General features: G+C 40.6%; 1 protein-coding gene across 2 annotated transcripts in view; it reads right to left on the bottom strand.

The window, feature by feature from the left end:
* The window catches only part of LOC106563431 (neuronal migration protein doublecortin), a 140,221-nt gene that overhangs the window by 10,163 nt on the left and 108,396 nt on the right, over positions 1-21,662 (bottom strand). For both annotated transcript variants that reach the window (XM_082958239.1, XM_082958240.1), the window contains one exon: positions 20,451-20,528. In XM_082958239.1, the coding sequence (XP_082814365.1) occupies positions 20,451-20,528 (78 nt within the window). The remainder of the gene's footprint in view (positions 1-20,450; positions 20,529-21,662) is intronic.

Below are 21,662 nucleotides of genomic sequence, written 5' to 3'. Positions count from 1 at the left end.
TAGTAGGTATAACAGGTCCAGCAGGTATAACGGGTCTAGTAGGTATAACGGGTCTAGTAGTCATAACAGGTCTAGTAGGTATAACAGGTCTAGTAGTCATAACAGGTCTAGTAGGTATAACAGGTCTAGTAGGCATAACAGGTCTAGTAGGTATAACGGGTCTAGTAGTCATAACAGGTCTAGTAGGTATAACAGGTCTAGTAGGTATAACAGGTCCAGTAGGTATAACAGGTCAAGTAGTCAAAACAGGTCAAGTAGTCAAAACAGGTCTAGTAGTCATAACAGGTCTAGTAGTCATAACAGGTCTAGTAGTCATAACAGGTCTAGTAGTCATAACAGGTCTAGTAGTCATAACAGGTCCAGTAGGTATAACAGGTCTAGTAGGTATAACAGGTCTAGTAGTCATAACAGGTTTAGTAGGTATAACAGGTCTAGTAGTCATAACAGGACCAGTAGGTATAACAGGTCTAGTAGGTGTAACAGGTCTAGTAGATATAACAGGTCTAGTAGATATAACAGGTCTAGTAGTCATAACAGGTCTAGTAGTCATAACAGGTCTAGTAGGTATAACAGGTTTAGTAGGTATAACAGGTCTAGTAGGTATAACAGGTCTAGTAGTCATAACAGGTCTAGTAGGTATAACAGGTCTAGTAGTCATAACAGCTGTAGTAGTCATCACAGGTCTAGTAGTCATAACAGGTCTAGTAGTCATAACAGGTCAAGTAGTCATAACAGGACCAGTAGGTATAACAGGTCTAGTAGGTATAACAGGTCTAGTAGGTCATAACAGGTCTAGTAGGTCATAACAGATCTAGTAGTCATAACAGGTCTAGTAGTCATAACAGGTCTAGTAGTCATAACAGGTCTAGTAGTCATAACAGGTCTAGTAGTCATAACAGGTCTAGTAGGTATAACAGGTCCAGCAGGTATAACGGGTCTAGTAGGTATAACGGGTCTAGTAGTCATAACAGGTCTAGTAGGTATAACAGGTCTAGTAGTCATAACAGGTCTAGTAGTCATAACAGGTCAAGTAGATATAACAGGTCTAGTAGGTATAACAGGTCTAGTAGGCATAACAGGTCTAGTAGGTATAACAGGTCCAGTAGGTATAACAGGTCAAGTAGTCAAAACAGGTCAAGTAGTCAAAACAGGTCTAGTAGTCATAACAGGTCTAGTAGTCATAACAGGTCTAGTAGTCATAACAGGTCTAGTAGTCATAACAGGTCTAGTAGTCATAACAGGTCCAGTAGGTATAACAGGTCTAGTAGGTATAACGGGTCTAGTAGTCATAACAGGTCTAGTAGGTATAACAGGTTGAGTAGTCATAACAGGTCTAGCAGGTATAACAGGTCTAGAAGTCATAACAGGTCTAGTAGTCATAACAGGTCTAGTAGGTATAACAGGTCTAGAAGTCATAACAGGTCTAGTAGTCATCACAGGTCTAGTAGTCATAACAGGTCTAGTAGTCATAACAGGTCTAGTAGTGTTAACAGGTCTAGTAGGTATAACAGGTCTAGTAGTCATAACAGGTCCAGTAGGTATAACAGGTCCAGTAGGTATAACAGGTATAGTAGGTATAACAGGTCTAGTAGGTATAACAGGTCTAGTAGGCATAACAGGTCCAGTAGGCATAACAGGTCTGTCTAGTAGGCATAACAGGTCTAGTAGGCATAACAGGTCTAGTAGGTATAACAGGTCTAGTAGCTATAACAGGTCTAGTAGTCATAACAGGGCTAGTAGGTATAACAGGTCTAGTAGTGAAAACAGGTCTAGTAGTCATAACAGGTCGAGTAGTCATAACAGGTCTAGTAGTATTAACAGGTCTAGTAGGCATAACAGGTCTAGTAGTCATAACAGGTCCAGTAGGTATAACAGGTATAGTAGGTATAACAGGTCTAGTAGGCATAACAGGTCTAGTAGGTATAACAGGTCTAGTAGTCATAACAGGTCTAGTAGTCATAACAGGTCTAGTAGGTATAACAGGTCTAGTAGGTATAACAGGTCCAGTAGGTATAACAGGTCTAGTAGGTATAACAGGTCCAGTAGGTATAACAGGTCCAGTAGTCAAAACAGGTCTAGTAGTCATAACAGGTCGGGTAGTCATAACAGGTCTAGTAGGTATAACAGGTCGAGTAGTCATAACAGGTCGAGTAGTCATAACAGGTCTAGTAGGTATAACAGGTCTAGTAGATATAACAGGTCTGGTAGTCATAACAGGTCTAGTAGTCATAACAGGTCTAGTAGTCATAACAGGTCTAGTAGGTATAACAGGTCTAGTAGTCATAACAGGTCCAGTAGGTATAACAGGTCTAGTAGTCATAACAGGTCTAGTAGTCATAACGGGTCTAGTAGGTATAACGGGTCTAGTAGTCATAACAGGTCCAGTAGGTATAACAGGTATAGTAGGTATAACAGGTCTAGTAGGCATAACAGGTCTAGTAGGTATAACAGGTCTAGTAGGTATAACAGGTCCAGTAGGCATAACAGGTCCAGTAGTCATAACAGGTCCAGTAGTCATAACAGGTCCAGTAGGTATAACAGGTCTAGTAGTGAAAACAGGTCTAGTAGTCATAACAGGTCGAGTAGTCATAACAGGTCTAGTAGTATTAACAGGTCTAGTAGTCATAACAGGTCTAGTAGTCATAACAGGTCTAGTAGGTATAACAGGTCTAGTAGATATAACAGGTCTAGTAGTCATAACAGGTCTAGTAGTCATAACAGGTCTAGTAGGTATAACAGGTCTAGTAGTCATAACAGGTCCAGTAGGTATAACAGGTATAGTAGGTATAACAGGTCCAGTAGGTATAACAGGTATAGTAGATATAACAGGTATAGTAGGCATAACAGGTCTAGTAGGTATAACAGGTCTAGTAGGTATAACAGGTCCAGTAGGCATAACAGGTCTAGTAGTCATAACAGGTCTAGTAGTCATAACAGGTCTAGTAGGTATAACAGGTCTAGTAGTGAAAACAGGTCTAGTAGTCATAACAGGTCGAGTAGTCATAACAGGTCTAGTAGTATTAACAGGTCTAGTAGTCATAACAGGTCTAGTAGTCATAACAGGTCTAGTAGGTATAACAGGTCTAGTAGATATAACAGGTCTAGTAGTCATAACAGGTCTAGTAGTCATAACAGGTCTAGTAGGTATAACAGGTCTAGTAGTCATAACAGGTCCAGTAGGTATTACAGGTATAGTAGGTATAACAGGTCTAGTAGGTATAACAGGTCCAGTAGGTATAACAGGTCTAGTAGGTATAACAGATCGAGTAGTCTTTACAGGTCTAGTAGGTATAACAGGTCTAGTAGATATAACAGGTCTAGTAGTCATAACAGATCGAGTAGTCTTTACAGGTCTAGTAGGTATAACAGGTCTAGTAGATATAACAGGTCTAGTAGTCATAACAGGTCTAGTAGTCATAACATGTCTAGTAGTCATAACAGGTCTAGTAGGTATAACAGGTCTAGTAGTCATAACAGGTCCAGTAGGTATAACAGGTCTAGTAGGTATAACAGGTCTAGTAGATATAACAGGTCTAGTAGTCATAACAGGTCTAGTAGTCATAACAGGTCAAGTAGGTATAACAGGTCTGGTAGGTATAACAGGTCTAGTAGTCATAACAGGTCTAGTAGTCATAACAGGTCAAGTAGGTATAACAGGTCTAGTAGGTATAACAGGTCTAGTAGGTATAAAAGGTCTAGTAGTCAAAACAGGTCTAGTAGTCGTAACAGGTGTAGCAGGTATAACAGGTGTAGCAGGTATAACAGGTCTAGTAGGTATAACAGGTCTAGTAGGTATAACAGGTCTAGTAGTCATAACAGGTCTAGTAGTCATAACCGCTCTAGTATTCATAACAGGTCTAGTAGTCATCACAGGTCTAGTAGTCATCACAGGTCTAGTAGTCATAACAGGTCAAGTAGTGTTAACAGGTCTAGTAGGTATAACAGGACCAGCAGGTATAACGGGTCTAGTAGGTATAACAGGACCAGCAGGTATAACAGGTCTAGTAGTCATAACAGGTCAAGTAGGTATAACAGGTCTGGTAGGTATAACAGGTCTAGTAGTCATAACAGGTCTAGTAGTCATAACAGGTCAAGTAGGTATAACAGGTCTAGTAGGTATAACAGGTCTAGTAGGTATAACAGGTCTAGTAGTCATAACAGGTTTAGTAGGTATAACAGGTCTAGTAGTCATAACAGGTCTAGTAGTCATAACAGGTCAAGTAGGTATAACAGGTCTAGTAGGTATAACAGGTCTAGTAGGCATAACAGGTCTAGTAGGTATAACAGGTCCAGTAGGTATAACAGGTCCAGTAGGCATAACAGGTCTAGTAGTCATAACAGGTCTAGCAGGTATAATAGGTCTAGTAGTCATAACAGGTTTAGTAGGTATAACAGGTCTAGTAGGTATAACAGGTCTAGCAGGTATAACAGGTCTAGCAGGTATAACAGGTCTAGTAGTCAAAACAGGTCTAGTAGTCATAACAGGTCTAGTAGGTATAACAGGTCTAGTAGTCATAACAGGTCCAGTAGGTATAACAGGTCTAGTAGGTATAACAGGTCTAGTAGGTATAACAGGTCTAGTAGTCATAACAGGTCTAGCAGGTATAACAGGTCTAGTAGTCATAACAGGTCTAGTAGTCATAACCGCTCTAGTAGTCATCACAGGTCTAGTAGTCATAACAGGTCAAGTAGTGTTAACAGGTCTAGTAGGTATAACAGGTCTAGTAGGTATAACAGGTCTAGTAGGTATAACAGGTCTAGTAGTCATAACAGGTTTAGTAGGTATAACAGGTCTAGTAGTCATAACAGGTCTAGTAGTCATAACAGGTCAAGTAGGTATAACAGGTCTAGTAGGTATAACAGGTCTAGTAGGCATAACAGGTCTAGTAGGTATAACAGGTCTAGTAGTCATAACAGGTTTAGTAGGTATAACAGGTCTAGTAGTCATAACAGGTCTAGTAGTCATAACAGGTCTAGTAGTCATAACAGGTCAAGTAGGTATAACAGGTCTAGTAGGTATAACAGGTCTAGTAGGTATAACAGGTCTAGTAGTCATAACAGGTTTAGTAGGTATAACAGGTCTAGTAGTCATAACAGGTCTAGTAGTCATAACAGGTCAAGTAGGTATAACAGGTCTAGTAGGTATAACAGGTCTAGTAGGCATAACAGGTCTAGTAGGTATAACAGGTCCAGTAGGTATAACAGGTCCAGTAGGCATAACAGGTCTAGTAGTCATAACAGGTCTAGCAGGTATAATAGGTCTAGTAGTCATAACAGGTTTAGTAGGTATAACAGGTCTAGTAGGTATAACAGGTCTAGCAGGTATAACAGGTCTAGCAGGTATAACAGGTCTAGTAGTCAAAACAGGTCTAGTAGTCATAACAGGTCTAGTAGGTATAACAGGTCTAGTAGTCATAACAGGTCCAGTAGGTATAACAGGTCTAGTAGGTATAACAGGTCTAGTAGGTATAACAGGTCTAGTAGTCATAACAGGTCTAGCAGGTATAACAGGTCTAGTAGTCATAACAGGTCTAGTAGTCATAACCGCTCTAGTAGTCATCACAGGTCTAGTAGTCATAACAGGTCAAGTAGTGTTAACAGGTCTAGTAGGTATAACAGGTCTAGTAGGTATAACAGGTCTAGTAGGTATAACAGGTCTAGTAGTCATAACAGGTTTAGTAGGTATAACAGGTCTAGTAGTCATAACAGGTCTAGTAGTCATAACAGGTCAAGTAGGTATAACAGGTCTAGTAGGTATAACAGGTCTAGTAGGCATAACAGGTCTAGTAGGTATAACAGGTCCAGTAGGTATAACAGGTCCAGTAGGCATAACAGGTCTAGTAGTCATAACAGGTCTAGCAGGTATAATAGGTCTAGTAGTCATAACAGGTTTAGTAGGTATAACAGGTCTAGTAGGTGTAACAGGTCTAGCAGGTATAACAGGTCTAGCAGGTATAACAGGTCTAGTAGTCAAAACAGGTCTAGTAGTCATAACAGGTCTAGTAGGTATAACAGGTCTAGTAGTCATAACAGGTCCAGTAGGTATAACAGGTCTAGTAGGTATAACAGGTCTAGTAGGTATAACAGGTCTAGTAGTCATAACAGGTCTAGCAGGTATAACAGGTCTAGTAGTCATAACAGGTCTAGTAGTCATAACCGCTCTAGTAGTCATCACAGGTCTAGTAGTCATAACAGGTCAAGTAGTGTTAACAGGTCTAGTAGGTATAACAGGACCAGCAGGTATAACAGGTCTAGTAGGTATAACAGGACCAGCAGGTATAACAGGTCTAGTAGTCATAACAGGTCAAGTAGGTATAACAGGTCTGGTAGGTATAACAGGTCTAGTAGTCAAAACAGGTCTAGTAGTCATAACAGGTCAAGTAGGTATAACAGGTCTGGTAGGTATAACAGGTCTAGTAGTCATAACAGGTCTAGTAGTCATAACAGGTCTAGTAGTGATAACAGGTCCAGTAGTCATAACAGGTCTAGTAGGTATAACAGGTCTAGTAGTCGTAACAGGTCCAGTAGGTATAACATGTCTAGTAGTCATAACAGGTCTAGTAGTCATAACGGGTCTAGTAGGTATAACAGGTCTAGTAGTCATAACAGGTCCAGTAGGTATAACAGGTATAGTAGGTATAACAGGTCTAGTAGGCATAACAGGTCTAGTAGGTATAACAGGTCTAGTAGGTATAACAGGTCCAGTAGGCATAACAGGTCTAGTAGGTATAACAGGTCTAGTAGATATAACAGGTCTAGTAGTCATAACAGGTCTAGTAGGTATAACAGGTCTAGTAGGTATAACAGGTCTAGTAGTGAAAACAGGTCTAGTAGTCATAACAGGTCGAGTAGTCATAACAGGTCTAGTAGTATTAACAGGTCTAGTAGTCATAACAGGTCCAGTAGGTATAACAGGTATAGTAGGTATAACAGGTCTAGTAGGCATAACAGGTCTAGTAGGTATAACAGGTCTAGTAGATATAACAGGTCCAGTAGGCATAACAGGTCTAGTAGATATAACAGGTCAAGTAGTCATAACAGGTCTAGTAGTCATAACAGGTCTAGTAGGTATAACAGGTCTAGTAGTCATAACAGGTCTAGTAGTCATAACAGGTCTAGTAGGTATAACAGGTCTAGTAGTCATAACAGGTCCAGTAGGTATAACAGGTCTAGTAGTCAAAACAGGTCTAGTAGTCATAACAGGTCGGGTAGTCATAACAGGTCGGGTAGTCATAACAGGTCGGGTAGTCATAACAGGTCGAGTAGTCATAACAGGTCTAGTAGGTATAACAGGTCTAGTAGATATAACAGGTCTGGTAGTCATAACAGGTCTAGTAGTCATAACAGGTCTAGTAGTCATAACAGGTCTAGTAGGTATAACAGGTCTAGTAGTCATAACAGGTCCAGTAGGTATAACAGGTCCAGTAGTCATAACAGGTCTAGTAGTCATAACGGGTCTAGTAGGTATAACAGGTCTAGTAGTCATAACAGGTCCAGTAGGTATAACAGGTTTAGTAGGTATAACAGGTCTAGTAGGCATAACAGGTCTAGTAGGTATAACAGGTCCAGTAGGCATAACAGGTCTAGTAGATATAGCAGGTCTAGTAGTCATAACAGGTCTAGTAGGTATAACAGGTCTAGTAGTGAAAACAGGTCTAGTAGTCATAACCGCTCTAGTAGTCATCACAGGTCTAGTAGTCATAACAGGTCTAGTAGTCATAACAGGTCAAGTAGTGTTAACAGGTCTAGTAGGTATAACAGGTCTAGTAGGTATAACAGGTCTAGTAGGTATAACAGGACCAGCAGGTATAACAGGTCTAGTAGTCATAACAGGTCAAGTAGGTATAACAGGTCTGGTAGGTATAACAGGTCTAGTAGTCATAACAGGTCTAGTAGTCATAACAGGTCTAGTAGTCATAACAGGTCTAGTAGGTATAACAGGTCTAGTAGTCATAACAGGTCTAGTAGTCATAACAGGTCTAGTAGTCATAACGGGTCTAGTAGGTATAACGGGTCTAGTAGTCATAACAGGTCCAGTAGGTATAACAGGTATAGTAGGTATAACAGGTCTAGTAGGTATAACAGGTCTAGTAGGCATAACAGGTCTAGTAGGTATAACAGGTCTAGTAGGTATAACAGGTCTAGTAGGCATAACAGGTCTAGTAGGTATAACAGGTCCAGTAGGTATAACAGGTCAAGTAGTCAAAACAGGTCAAGTAGTCAAAACAGGTCTAGTAGTCATAACAGGTCTAGTAGTCATAACAGGTCTAGTAGTCATAACAGGTCTAGTAGTCATAACAGGTCTAGTAGTCATAACAGGTCCAGTAGGTATAACAGGTCTAGTAGGTATAACGGGTCTAGTAGTCATAACAGGTCTAGTAGGTATAACAGGTTGAGTAGTCATAACAGGTCTAGCAGGTATAACAGGTCTAGAAGTCATAACAGGTCTAGTAGTCATAACAGGTCTAGTAGGTATAACAGGTCTAGAAGTCATAACAGGTCTAGTAGTCATCACAGGTCTAGTAGTCATAACAGGTCTAGTAGTCATAACAGGTCTAGTAGTGTTAACAGGTCTAGTAGGTATAACAGGTCTAGTAGTCATAACAGGTCCAGTAGGTATAACAGGTCCAGTAGGTATAACAGGTATAGTAGGTATAACAGGTCTAGTAGGTATAACAGGTCTAGTAGGCATAACAGGTCCAGTAGGCATAACAGGTCTGTCTAGTAGGCATAACAGGTCTAGTAGGCATAACAGGTCTAGTAGGTATAACAGGTCTAGTAGGCATAACAGGTCTAGTAGGTATAACAGGTCTAGTAGCTATAACAGGTCTAGTAGTCATAACAGGGCTAGTAGGTATAACAGGTCTAGTAGTGAAAACAGGTCTAGTAGTCATAACAGGTCGAGTAGTCATAACAGGTCTAGTAGTATTAACAGGTCTAGTAGGCATAACAGGTCTAGTAGTCATAACAGGTCCAGTAGGTATAACAGGTATAGTAGGTATAACAGGTCTAGTAGGCATAACAGGTCTAGTAGGTATAACAGGTCTAGTAGTCATAACAGGTCTAGTAGTCATAACAGGTCTAGTAGGTATAACAGGTCTAGTAGGTATAACAGGTCCAGTAGGTATAACAGGTCTAGTAGGTATAACAGGTCCAGTAGGTATAACAGGTCCAGTAGTCAAAACAGGTCTAGTAGTCATAACAGGTCGGGTAGTCATAACAGGTCTAGTAGGTATAACAGGTCGAGTAGTCATAACAGGTCGAGTAGTCATAACAGGTCTAGTAGGTATAACAGGTCTAGTAGATATAACAGGTCTGGTAGTCATAACAGGTCTAGTAGTCATAACAGGTCTAGTAGTCATAACAGGTCTAGTAGGTATAACAGGTCTAGTAGTCATAACAGGTCCAGTAGGTATAACAGGTCTAGTAGTCATAACAGGTCTAGTAGTCATAACGGGTCTAGTAGGTATAACGGGTCTAGTAGTCATAACAGGTCCAGTAGGTATAACAGGTATAGTAGGTATAACAGGTCTAGTAGGCATAACAGGTCTAGTAGGTATAACAGGTCTAGTAGGTATAACAGGTCCAGTAGGCATAACAGGTCCAGTAGTCATAACAGGTCCAGTAGTCATAACAGGTCCAGTAGGTATAACAGGTCTAGTAGTGAAAACAGGTCTAGTAGTCATAACAGGTCGAGTAGTCATAACAGGTCTAGTAGTATTAACAGGTCTAGTAGTCATAACAGGTCTAGTAGTCATAACAGGTCTAGTAGGTATAACAGGTCTAGTAGATATAACAGGTCTAGTAGTCATAACAGGTCTAGTAGTCATAACAGGTCTAGTAGGTATAACAGGTCTAGTAGTCATAACAGGTCCAGTAGGTATAACAGGTATAGTAGGTATAACAGGTCCAGTAGGTATAACAGGTATAGTAGATATAACAGGTATAGTAGGCATAACAGGTCTAGTAGGTATAACAGGTCTAGTAGGTATAACAGGTCCAGTAGGCATAACAGGTCTAGTAGTCATAACAGGTCTAGTAGTCATAACAGGTCTAGTAGGTATAACAGGTCTAGTAGTGAAAACAGGTCTAGTAGTCATAACAGGTCGAGTAGTCATAACAGGTCTAGTAGTATTAACAGGTCTAGTAGTCATAACAGGTCTAGTAGTCATAACAGGTCTAGTAGGTATAACAGGTCTAGTAGATATAACAGGTCTAGTAGTCATAACAGGTCTAGTAGTCATAACAGGTCTAGTAGGTATAACAGGTCTAGTAGTCATAACAGGTCCAGTAGGTATAACAGGTATAGTAGGTATAACAGGTCTAGTAGGTATAACAGGTCCAGTAGGTATAACAGGTCTAGTAGGTATAACAGATCGAGTAGTCTTTACAGGTCTAGTAGGTATAACAGGTCTAGTAGATATAACAGGTCTAGTAGTCATAACAGATCGAGTAGTCTTTACAGGTCTAGTAGGTATAACAGGTCTAGTAGATATAACAGGTCTAGTAGTCATAACAGGTCTAGTAGTCATAACATGTCTAGTAGTCATAACAGGTCTAGTAGGTATAACAGGTCTAGTAGTCATAACAGGTCCAGTAGGTATAACAGGTCTAGTAGGTATAACAGGTCTAGTAGATATAACAGGTCTAGTAGTCATAACAGGTCTAGTAGTCATAACAGGTCAAGTAGGTATAACAGGTCTGGTAGGTATAACAGGTCTAGTAGTCATAACAGGTCTAGTAGTCATAACAGGTCAAGTAGGTATAACAGGTCTAGTAGGTATAACAGGTCTAGTAGGTATAAAAGGTCTAGTAGTCAAAACAGGTCTAGTAGTCGTAACAGGTGTAGCAGGTATAACAGGTGTAGCAGGTATAACAGGTCTAGTAGGTATAACAGGTCTAGTAGGTATAACAGGTCTAGTAGTCATAACAGGTCTAGTAGTCATAACCGCTCTAGTATTCATAACAGGTCTAGTAGTCATCACAGGTCTAGTAGTCATCACAGGTCTAGTAGTCATAACAGGTCAAGTAGTGTTAACAGGTCTAGTAGGTATAACAGGACCAGCAGGTATAACGGGTCTAGTAGGTATAACAGGACCAGCAGGTATAACAGGTCTAGTAGTCATAACAGGTCAAGTAGGTATAACAGGTCTGGTAGGTATAACAGGTCTAGTAGTCATAACAGGTCTAGTAGTCATAACAGGTCAAGTAGGTATAACAGGTCTAGTAGGTATAACAGGTCTAGTAGGTATAACAGGTCTAGTAGTCATAACAGGTTTAGTAGGTATAACAGGTCTAGTAGTCATAACAGGTCTAGTAGTCATAACAGGTCAAGTAGGTATAACAGGTCTAGTAGGTATAACAGGTCTAGTAGGCATAACAGGTCTAGTAGGTATAACAGGTCCAGTAGGTATAACAGGTCCAGTAGGCATAACAGGTCTAGTAGTCATAACAGGTCTAGCAGGTATAATAGGTCTAGTAGTCATAACAGGTTTAGTAGGTATAACAGGTCTAGTAGGTATAACAGGTCTAGCAGGTATAACAGGTCTAGCAGGTATAACAGGTCTAGTAGTCAAAACAGGTCTAGTAGTCATAACAGGTCTAGTAGGTATAACAGGTCTAGTAGTCATAACAGGTCCAGTAGGTATAACAGGTCTAGTAGGTATAACAGGTCTAGTAGGTATAACAGGTCTAGTAGTCATAACAGGTCTAGCAGGTATAACAGGTCTAGTAGTCATAACAGGTCTAGTAGTCATAACTGCTCTAGTAGTCATCACAGGTCTAGTAGTCATAACAGGTCAAGTAGTGTTAACAGGTCTAGTAGGTATAACAGGTCTAGTAGGTATAACAGGTCTAGTAGGTATAACAGGTCTAGTAGTCATAACAGGTTTAGTAGGTATAACAGGTCTAGTAGTCATAACAGGTCTAGTAGTCATAACAGGTCAAGTAGGTATAACAGGTCTAGTAGGTATAACAGGTCTAGTAGGCATAACAGGTCTAGTAGGTATAACAGGTCCAGTAGGTATAACAGGTCCAGTAGGCATAACAGGTCTAGTAGTCATAACAGGTCTAGCAGGTATAATAGGTCTAGTAGTCATAACAGGTTTAGTAGGTATAACAGGTCTAGTAGGTATAACAGGTCTAGCAGGTATAACAGGTCTAGCAGGTATAACAGGTCTAGTAGTCAAAACAGGTCTAGTAGTCATAACAGGTCTAGTAGGTATAACAGGTCTAGTAGTCATAACAGGTCCAGTAGGTATAACAGGTCTAGTAGGTATAACAGGTCTAGTAGGTATAACAGGTCTAGTAGTCATAACAGGTCTAGCAGGTATAACAGGTCTAGTAGTCATAACAGGTCTAGTAGTCATAACCGCTCTAGTAGTCATCACAGGTCTAGTAGTCATAACAGGTCAAGTAGTGTTAACAGGTCTAGTAGGTATAACAGGACCAGCAGGTATAACAGGTCTAGTAGGTATAACAGGACCAGCAGGTATAACAGGTCTAGTAGTCATAACAGGTCAAGTAGGTATAACAGGTCTGGTAGGTATAACAGGTCTAGTAGTCATAACAGGTCTAGTAGTCATAACAGGTCTAGTAGTGATAACAGGTCCAGTAGTCATAACAGGTCTAGTAGGTATAACAGGTCTAGTAGTCGTAACAGGTCCAGTAGGTATAACATGTCTAGTAGTCATAACAGGTCTAGTAGTCATAACGGGTCTAGTAGGTATAACAGGTCTAGTAGTCATAACAGGTCCAGTAGGTATAACAGGTATAGTAGGTATAACAGGTCTAGTAGGCATAACAGGTCTAGTAGGTATAACAGGTCTAGTAGGTATAACAGGTCCAGTAGGCATAACAGGTCTAGTAGGTATAACAGGTCTAGTAGATATAACAGGTCTAGTAGTCATAACAGGTCTAGTAGGTATAACAGGTCTAGTAGGTATAACAGGTCTAGTAGTGAAAACAGGTCTAGTAGTGAAAACAGGTCTAGTAGTCATAACAGGTCTAGTAGTATTAACAGGTCTAGTAGTCATAACAGGTCCAGTAGGTATAACAGGTATAGTAGGTATAACAGGTCTAGTAGGCATAACAGGTCTAGTAGGTATAACAGGTCTAGTAGATATAACAGGTCCAGTAGGCATAACAGGTCTAGTAGATATAACAGGTCAAGTAGTCATAACAGGTCTAGTAGTCATAACAGGTCTAGTAGGTATAACAGGTCTAGTAGTCATAACAGGTCTAGTAGTCATAACAGGTCTAGTAGGTATAACAGGTCTAGTAGTCATAACAGGTCCAGTAGGTATAACAGGTCTAGTAGTCAAAACAGGTCTAGTAGTCATAACAGGTCGGGTAGTCATAACAGGTCGGGTAGTCATAACAGGTCGGGTAGTCATAACAGGTCGAGTAGTCATAACAGGTCTAGTAGGTATAACAGGTCTAGTAGATATAACAGGTCTGGTAGTCATAACAGGTCTAGTAGTCATAACAGGTCTAGTAGTCATAACAGGTCTAGTAGGTATAACAGGTCTAGTAGTCATAACAGGTCCAGTAGGTATAACAGGTCCAGTAGTCATAACAGGTCTAGTAGTCATAACGGGTCTAGTAGGTATAACAGGTCTAGTAGTCATAACAGGTCCAGTAGGTATAACAGGTTTAGTAGGTATAACAGGTCTAGTAGGCATAACAGGTCTAGTAGGTATAACAGGTCCAGTAGGCATAACAGGTCTAGTAGATATAGCAGGTCTAGTAGTCATAACAGGTCTAGTAGGTATAACAGGTCTAGTAGTGAAAACAGGTCTAGTAGTCATAACCGCTCTAGTAGTCATCACAGGTCTAGTAGTCATAACAGGTCTAGTAGTCATAACAGGTCAAGTAGTGTTAACAGGTCTAGTAGGTATAACAGGTCTAGTAGGTATAACAGGTCTAGTAGGTATAACAGGACCAGCAGGTATAACAGGTCTAGTAGTCATAACAGGTCAAGTAGGTATAACAGGTCTGGTAGGTATAACAGGTCTAGTAGTCATAACAGGTCTAGTAGTCATAACAGGTCTAGTAGTCATAACAGGTCTAGTAGGTATAACAGGTCTAGTAGTCATAACAGGTCTAGTAGTCATAACAGGTCTAGTAGTCATAACGGGTCTAGTAGGTATAACGGGTCTAGTAGTCATAACAGGTCCAGTAGGTATAACAGGTATAGTAGGTATAACAGGTCTAGTAGGTATAACAGGTCTAGTAGGCATAACAGGTCTAGTAGGTATAACAGGTCTAGTAGGTATAACAGGTCCAGTAGGCATAACAGGTCTAGTAGATATAACAGGTCTAGTAGTCATAACAGGTCTAGTAGGTATAACAGGTCTAGTAGGTATAACAGGTCTAGTAGTGAAAACAGGTCGAGTAGTCATAACAGGTCTAGTAGTCATAACAGGTCTAGTAGTATTAACAGGTCTAGTAGGCATAACAGGTCTAGTAGTCATAACAGGTCCAGTAGGTATAGTAGGTATAACAGGTCTAGTAGGCATAACAGGTCTAGTAGGTATAACAGGTCTAGTAGTCATAACAGGTCTAGTAGTCATAACAGGTCTAGTAGGTATAACAGGTCCAGTAGGTATAACAGGTCTAGTAGTCAAAACAGGTCTAGTAGTCATAACAGGTCGGGTAGTCATAACAGGTCTAGTAGGTATAACAGGTCTAGTAGTCATAACAGGTCGAGTAGTCATAACAGGTCTAGTAGGTATAACAGGTCTAGTAGATATAACAGGTCTGGTAGTCATAACAGGTCTGGTAGTCATAACAGGTCTGGTAGTCATAACAGGTCTAGTAGTCATAACAGGTCTAGTAGGTATAACAGGTCCAGTAGGTATAACAGGTCTAGTAGTCATAACAGGTCTAGTAGTCATAACGGGTCTAGTAGGTATAACGGGTCTAGTAGTCATAACAGGTCCAGTAGGTATAACAGGTATAGTAGGTATAACAGGTCTAGTAGGCATAACAGGTCTAGTAGGTATAACAGGTCTAGTAGGTATAACAGGTCCAGTAGGCATAACAGGTCTAGTAGATATAGCAGGTCTAGTAGTCATAACAGGTCTAGTAGGTATAACAGGTCTAGTAGTGAAAACAGGTCTAGTAGTCATAACAGGTCGAGTAGTCATAACAGGTCTAGTAGTATTAACAGGTCTAGTAGTATTAACAGGTCTAGTAGTATTAACAGGTCTAGTAGTCATAACAGGTCTAGTAGGCATAACAGGTCTAGTAGTCATAACAGGTCTAGTAGTCATAACAGGTCTAGTAGGTATAACAGGTCTAGTAGATATAACAGGTCTAGTAGTCATAACAGGTCTAGTAGGTATAACAGGTCTAGTAGTCATAACAGGTCCAGTAGGTATAACAGGTATAGTAGGTATAACAGGTCTAGTAGGTATAACAGGTCTAGTAGGTATAACAGGTCTAGTAGGTATAACAGGTCCAGTAGGTATAACAGGTCTAGTAGTCAAAACAGGTCTAGTAGTCATTACAGATCGAGTAGTCATAACAGGTCTAGTAGGTATAACAGGTCTAGTAGTCATAACAGGTCTAGTAGTCATAACAGGTCTAGTAGTCATAACAGGTCTAGTAGTCATAACAGGTCTAGTAGGTATAACAGGTCTAGTAGTCATAACAGGTCCAGTAGGTATAACAGGTCTAGTAGGTATAAAAGGTCTAGCAGGTATAACAGGTCTAGTAGTCAAAACAGGTCTAGTAGTCGTAACAGGTGTAGCAGGTATAACAGGTCTAGCAGGTATAACAGGTCTAGTAGGTATAACAGGTCTAGTAGGTATAACAGGTCTAGTAGTCATAACAGGTCTAGCAGGTATAACAGGTCTAGTAGTCATAACAGGTCTAGTAGTCATCACAGGTCTAGTAGTCATCACAGGTCTAGTAGTCATAACAGGTCTAGTAGTCATAACAGGTCAAGTAGTGTTAACAGGTCTAGTAGGTATAACAGGACCAGCAGGTATAACGGGTCTAGTAGGTATAACAGGACCAGCAGGTATAACAGGTCTAGTAGTCATAACAGGTCAAGTAGGTATAACAGGTCTGGTAGGTATAACAGGTCTAGTAGTCATAACAGGTCTAGTAGTCATAAGAGGTCAAGTAGGTATAACAGGTCTAGTAGGTATAACAGGTCTAGTAGGTATAACAGGTCTAGTAGTCATAACAGGTTTAGTAGGTATAACAGGTCCAGTAGGCATAACAGGTCCAGTAGGCATAACAGGTCTAGCAGGTATAATAGGTCTAGTAGTCATAACAGGTTTAGTAGGTATAACAGGTCTAGTAGGTATAACAGGTCTAGCAGGTATAACAGGTCTAGCAGGTATAACAGGTCTAGCAGGTATAACAGGTCTAGTAGTCATAACAGGTCGAGTAGTCATAACAGGTCTAGTAGTATTAACAGGTCTAGTAGGCATAACAGGTCTAGTAGTCATAACAGGTCCAGTAGGTATAACAGGTATAGTAGGTATAACAGGTCTAGTAGGTATAACAGGTCTAGTAGTCATAACAGGTCTAGTAGGTATAACAGGTCTAGTAGGTATAACAGGTCTAGTAGGCATAACAGGTCTAGTAGGTATAACAGGTCTAGTAGATATAACAGGTCCAGTAGGCATAACAGGTCTAGTAGTCATAACAGGTCTAGTAGTCATAACAGGTCTAGTAGGTATAACAGGTCTAGTAGTCATAACAGGTGTAACAGGTATAACAGGTCTAGCAGGTATAACAGGTCTAGTAGGTATAACAGGTCTAGTAGGTATAACAGGTCTAGTAGTCATAACAGGTCGAGTAGTCATAACAGGTCTAGTAGTATTAACAGGTCTAGTAGGCATAACAGGTCTAGTAGTCATAACAGGTCCAGTAGGTATAACAGGTATAGTAGGTATAACAGGTCTAGTAGGTATAACAGGTCTAGTAGTCATAACAGGTCTAGTAGGTATAACAGGTCTAGTAGGTATAACAGGTCTAGTAGGCATAACAGGTCTAGTAGGTATAACAGGTCTAGTAGATATAACAGGTCCAGTAGGCATAACAGGTCTAGTAGTCATAACAGGTCTAGTAGTCATAACAGGTCTAGTAGGTATAACAGGTCTAGTAGTCATAACAGGTCTAGTAGTCATAACAGGTCTAGTAGTCATAACAGGTCTAGTAGTCATAACAGGTCCAGTAGGTATAACAGGTCTAGTAGTCAAAACAGGTCTAGTAGTCATAACAGGTCAGGTAGTCATAACAGGTCGGGTAGTCATAACAGGTCGGGTAGTCATAACGGTATAGTAGGTATAACAGGTCTAGTAGGCATAACAGGTCTAGTAGGTATAACAGGTCTAGTAGGTATAACAGGTCCAGTAGGCATAACAGGTCTAGTAGATATAGCAGGTCTAGTAGTCATAACAGGTCTAGTAGGTATAACAGGTCTAGTAGGTATAACAGGTCTAGTAGTCATAACCGCTCTAGTAGTCATAACCGCTCTAGTAGTCATCACAGGTCTAGTAGTCATAACAGGTCTAGTAGTCATAACAGGTCAAGTAGTGTTAACAGGTCTAGTAGGTATAACAGGACCAGCAGGTATAACAGGTCTAGTAGGTATAACAGGACCAGCAGGTATAACAGGTCTAGTAGTCATAACAGGTCTAGCAGGTATAACAGGTCTAGTAGGTATAACAGGTCTAGTAGTCATAACAGGTCTAGTAGTCATAACAGGTCTAGTAGATATAACAGGTCTAGTAGTCATAACAGGTCTAGTAGTCATAACAGGTTTAGTAGGTATAACAGGTCTAGTAGTCATAACAGGTTTAGTAGATATAACAGGTCCAGTAGGTATAAAAAGTCCAATAGGTATAAAAGGTCAAGTAGGTATAACAGGTCTAGTAGTCATAACAGGTAAAGTAGGTATAACAGGTCTAGTAGTCATAACAGGTCTAGTAGTCATAACAGGTCTAGTAGGTATAACAGGTATAGTAGGTATAACAGGTCTAGTAGGTATAACAGGTCTAGTAGTCATAACAGGTCTAGTAGTCATAACAGGTCTAGTAGGTATAACAGGTCTAGTAGGTATAACAGGTCTAGTAGGTATAACAGGTCCAGTAGGTATAACAGGTTTAGTAGGTATAACAGGACTAGTAGGTATAACAGGTCTAGTAGGTATAACAGGACTAGTAGGTATAACCGGTCTAGTAGGTATAACAGGTCTAGTAGGTATAACAGGTCTAGTAGGTATAACATTTCTAGTAGGTATAACATTTCTAGTAGGTATAACAGGTCTAGTAGGTATAACAGGTCTAGTAGTCATAACAGGTCTAGTAGGTATAACAGGTTTAGTAGGTATAACAGGACTAGTAGGTATAACCGGTCCAATAGGTACAACAGGTCTAGTAGTCGTAACAGGTGTAGTAGGTATAACAGGTCTAGTAGGTATAACCGGTCCAATAGGTATAACAGGTCTAGTAGTCGTAACAGGTCTAGTAGTCATAACAGGTGTAGTAGGTATAACAGGTCTCGTAGGTATAACAGGTCTAGTAGTCATAACAGGTCTAGTAGTCATAACAGGTCTAGTAGGTATAACAGGTAAAGTAGGTATAACAGGTCTAGTAGGTATAACAGGCCTAGTAGTCATAACAGGTCTAGTAGGTATAACAGGTCTAGTAGGTATAACAGGCCTAGTAGGTATAACAGGCCTAGTAGTCATAACAGGTCTAGTAGGTATAACAGGTCTAGTAGGTATAACAGGCCTAGTAGTCGAAACAGGCCTAGTAGTCGAAACAGGTCTGGTAGTCGTAACAGGTCTAGTAGTCGTAACAGGTCTAGTAGGTATAACAGGTCTAGTAGGTATAACAGGTCTAGTAGGTATAACAGGTCTAGTAGTCGAAACAGGTCTGGTAGTCGTAACAGGTCTAGTAGTCGTAACAGGTCTAGTAGGTATAACAGGTCTAGTAGGTATAACAGGTCTAGTAGGTATAACAGGTCTAGTAGGTATAACAGGTCTAGTAGATATAACAGGTGTAGTAGGTATAACAGGTCCAGTAGGTATAACAGGTCTAGTAGGTATAACAGGTCTGGTAGGTATAACAGGTCTGGTAGGTATAACAGGTCTAGTATGTATAACAGGTCTAGTATGTATAACAGGTCTAGTAGGTATAACAGGTCCAGTAGGTATAACAGGTATAGTAGGCATAACAGGTCTAGTAGGTATAACAGGTCCAGTAGGTATAACAGGTCCAGTAGTCATAACAGGTCTAGTAGTCATAACAGGTCTAGTAGTCATAACAGGTCTAGTAGGTATAACAGGTCCAGTAGGTATAACAGGTCTAGTAGTCATAACAGGTCTAGTAGTCATAACAGGTCTAGTAGTCATAACAGGTCTAGTAGGTATAACAGGTCCAGTAGGTATAACAGGTCCAGTAGGTATAACAGGTCTAGTAGTCATAACAGGTCTAGTAGTTATAACAGGTCTAGTAGGTATAACAGGTCTAGTAGGTATAACAGGTCTAGTAGGTATAACAGGTCTAGTAGGTATACAGGTCTAGTAGTCATAACAGGTCTAGTAGTCATAACAGGTCTAGTAGTCATAACAGGTCTAGTAGGTATAACAGGTCCAGTAGGTATAGCAGGTCTAGTAGATATAACAGGTCTAGTAGTCATAACAGGTCTAGTAGTTATAACAGGTCTAGTAGTTAGTGCTGAAGGAGATTGCTGCCCACTCCTGATTGTTCTCTTCAAATCTCTGTCTGTCTATCTTGTTCGGCCCCTCCCCCTCCACAGTTAGCGTATGTCACCGATAATAATAGCTCCAAGCGCTAGAGACAGATGTGAGGTATTTACAATCCTCCACTACCTTTGTTTCCTTTTCATATTTCATATTTTCACCAATGCTTAGGACAGCAGATCTGGGTTAGTATCATTTTGTAATTCATAATCTGCTCACATTATCCGGATCAAACAAAGGCTGGATTTTTTTGTGTCCCCATTTTGATTTATTAGTGGGAGTATTGGGCAACACAGCATGCAGAAGGTGTTGTGTTGAGGTTAGAGGGCAGTGCCCACCAGTAAACATTGTCAGCCTCACTGTCTCACTCACAGTAAAGACAGACATGGCAGACAGAACAGACAACAACGGGCACCAGGGTTTAAACACACTGACTGTGCAATCAAATCCTGGACAACAACATGCAAATTACAGACATACAATTCAACATAAAAAAAAATGAATGAAACAAAATCAATAGAACAGAAAGTCACATTATGATAATGACATGTAAAAACAGTAATAACCACATGCATCCATGTCAGATGGTTTAAATCTAGCTGCATTTAGAATCAGGGTGGCTGGATGGATGCTCATAGTAAAGGTGAGTAGTAGAATCTGTAATAAAGTCTATGTGGGCCAGCATGGAGTCACATAGTAGTTGAGACAACAATGAGCTCACTCGATTCAGCAGGAGACTTGCTGCGCCGGATCGGACCTGGACTCTTAGAACCTTTCTTCTTCAGCATCCTGCACCCTTCTGTGAAGAGAAACGCAGACGCACACACACACCAGACACAGACAGACAGACAGACAGACAGACAGACAGACAGACAGACGCACACACACACCAGACACAGACAGACAGACAGACAGACGCACACACACACCAGACACAGACAGACAGACAGACAGACAGACACACAGACGCACACACACACCAGACACAGACAGACAGACAGACAGACACACAGACGCACACACACACCAGACACAGACAGACACACAGACAGACAGACAGACAGACAGACAGACACACACACACACACACACAGTGTGTGAGCATCAGACAAACAGTAATCACAGTAGCATCTTTCATGTGAAAGGCAGCATTGACAAAGAAATAGAAGTTCATAAAAACAGATTGACATGGACACTGTAAAACATTAATTGATTACCAAATGGCACACAGATGTGTCTTTAATGAAGTCCATTGTTGCTGAAATGTTTTCATTATGGGGTAGTTTGCTGGTCTCTGGTGTACAAAGACTAGCTTCATAGTGAGCTTCAGTCTATGTGGTTTCCGTGTGTACAGCAATTATATATTGTGTATGCAGAGCGGGGAGGTTTACTGTCTGTAGACAGTATGCAGAGCGGTGAGGTTTACTGTCTCTAGACCGTATGCAGAGCGGTGAGGTTTACTGTCTGTAGACCGTATGCAGAGCGGTGAGGTTTACTGTCTGTAGACAGTATGCAGAGCAGTGAGGTTTACTGTCTGGAGACCGTATGCAGAGCGGTGAGGTTTACTGTCTGTAGACAGTATGCAGAGCGGTGAGGTTTACTGTCTGTAGACCGTATGCAGAGCGGTGAGGTTTACTGTCTGTAGACCGTATGCAGAGCGGTAAGGTTTACTGTCTGTAGACCGTATGCAGAGCGGTGAGGTTTACTGTCTGTAGACAGTATGCAGAGCGGTGAGGTTTACTGTCTGTAGACAGTATGCAGAGCGGTGAGGTTTACTGTCTGTAGACAGTATGCAGAGCGGTGAGGTTTACTGTCTGTAGACAGTATGCAGAGCGGTGAGGTTTACTGTCTGTACAGTAGTTGGGTATGTCATGCAGCTTATTCTGGTTCATTGCATTAATCAGTGTAAACAGTGCAGCATGAAGCTGACAGC

This window comes from Salmo salar, chromosome 11, assembly GCF_965601325.2.
Source record: "Salmo salar chromosome 11, fSalSal1, whole genome shotgun sequence".
Lineage (NCBI taxonomy): Eukaryota > Metazoa > Chordata > Actinopteri > Salmoniformes > Salmonidae > Salmo > Salmo salar.
Note: the sequence above shows the minus strand (reverse complement) of the source record. Positions and strands in the feature narration are given on the sequence as shown.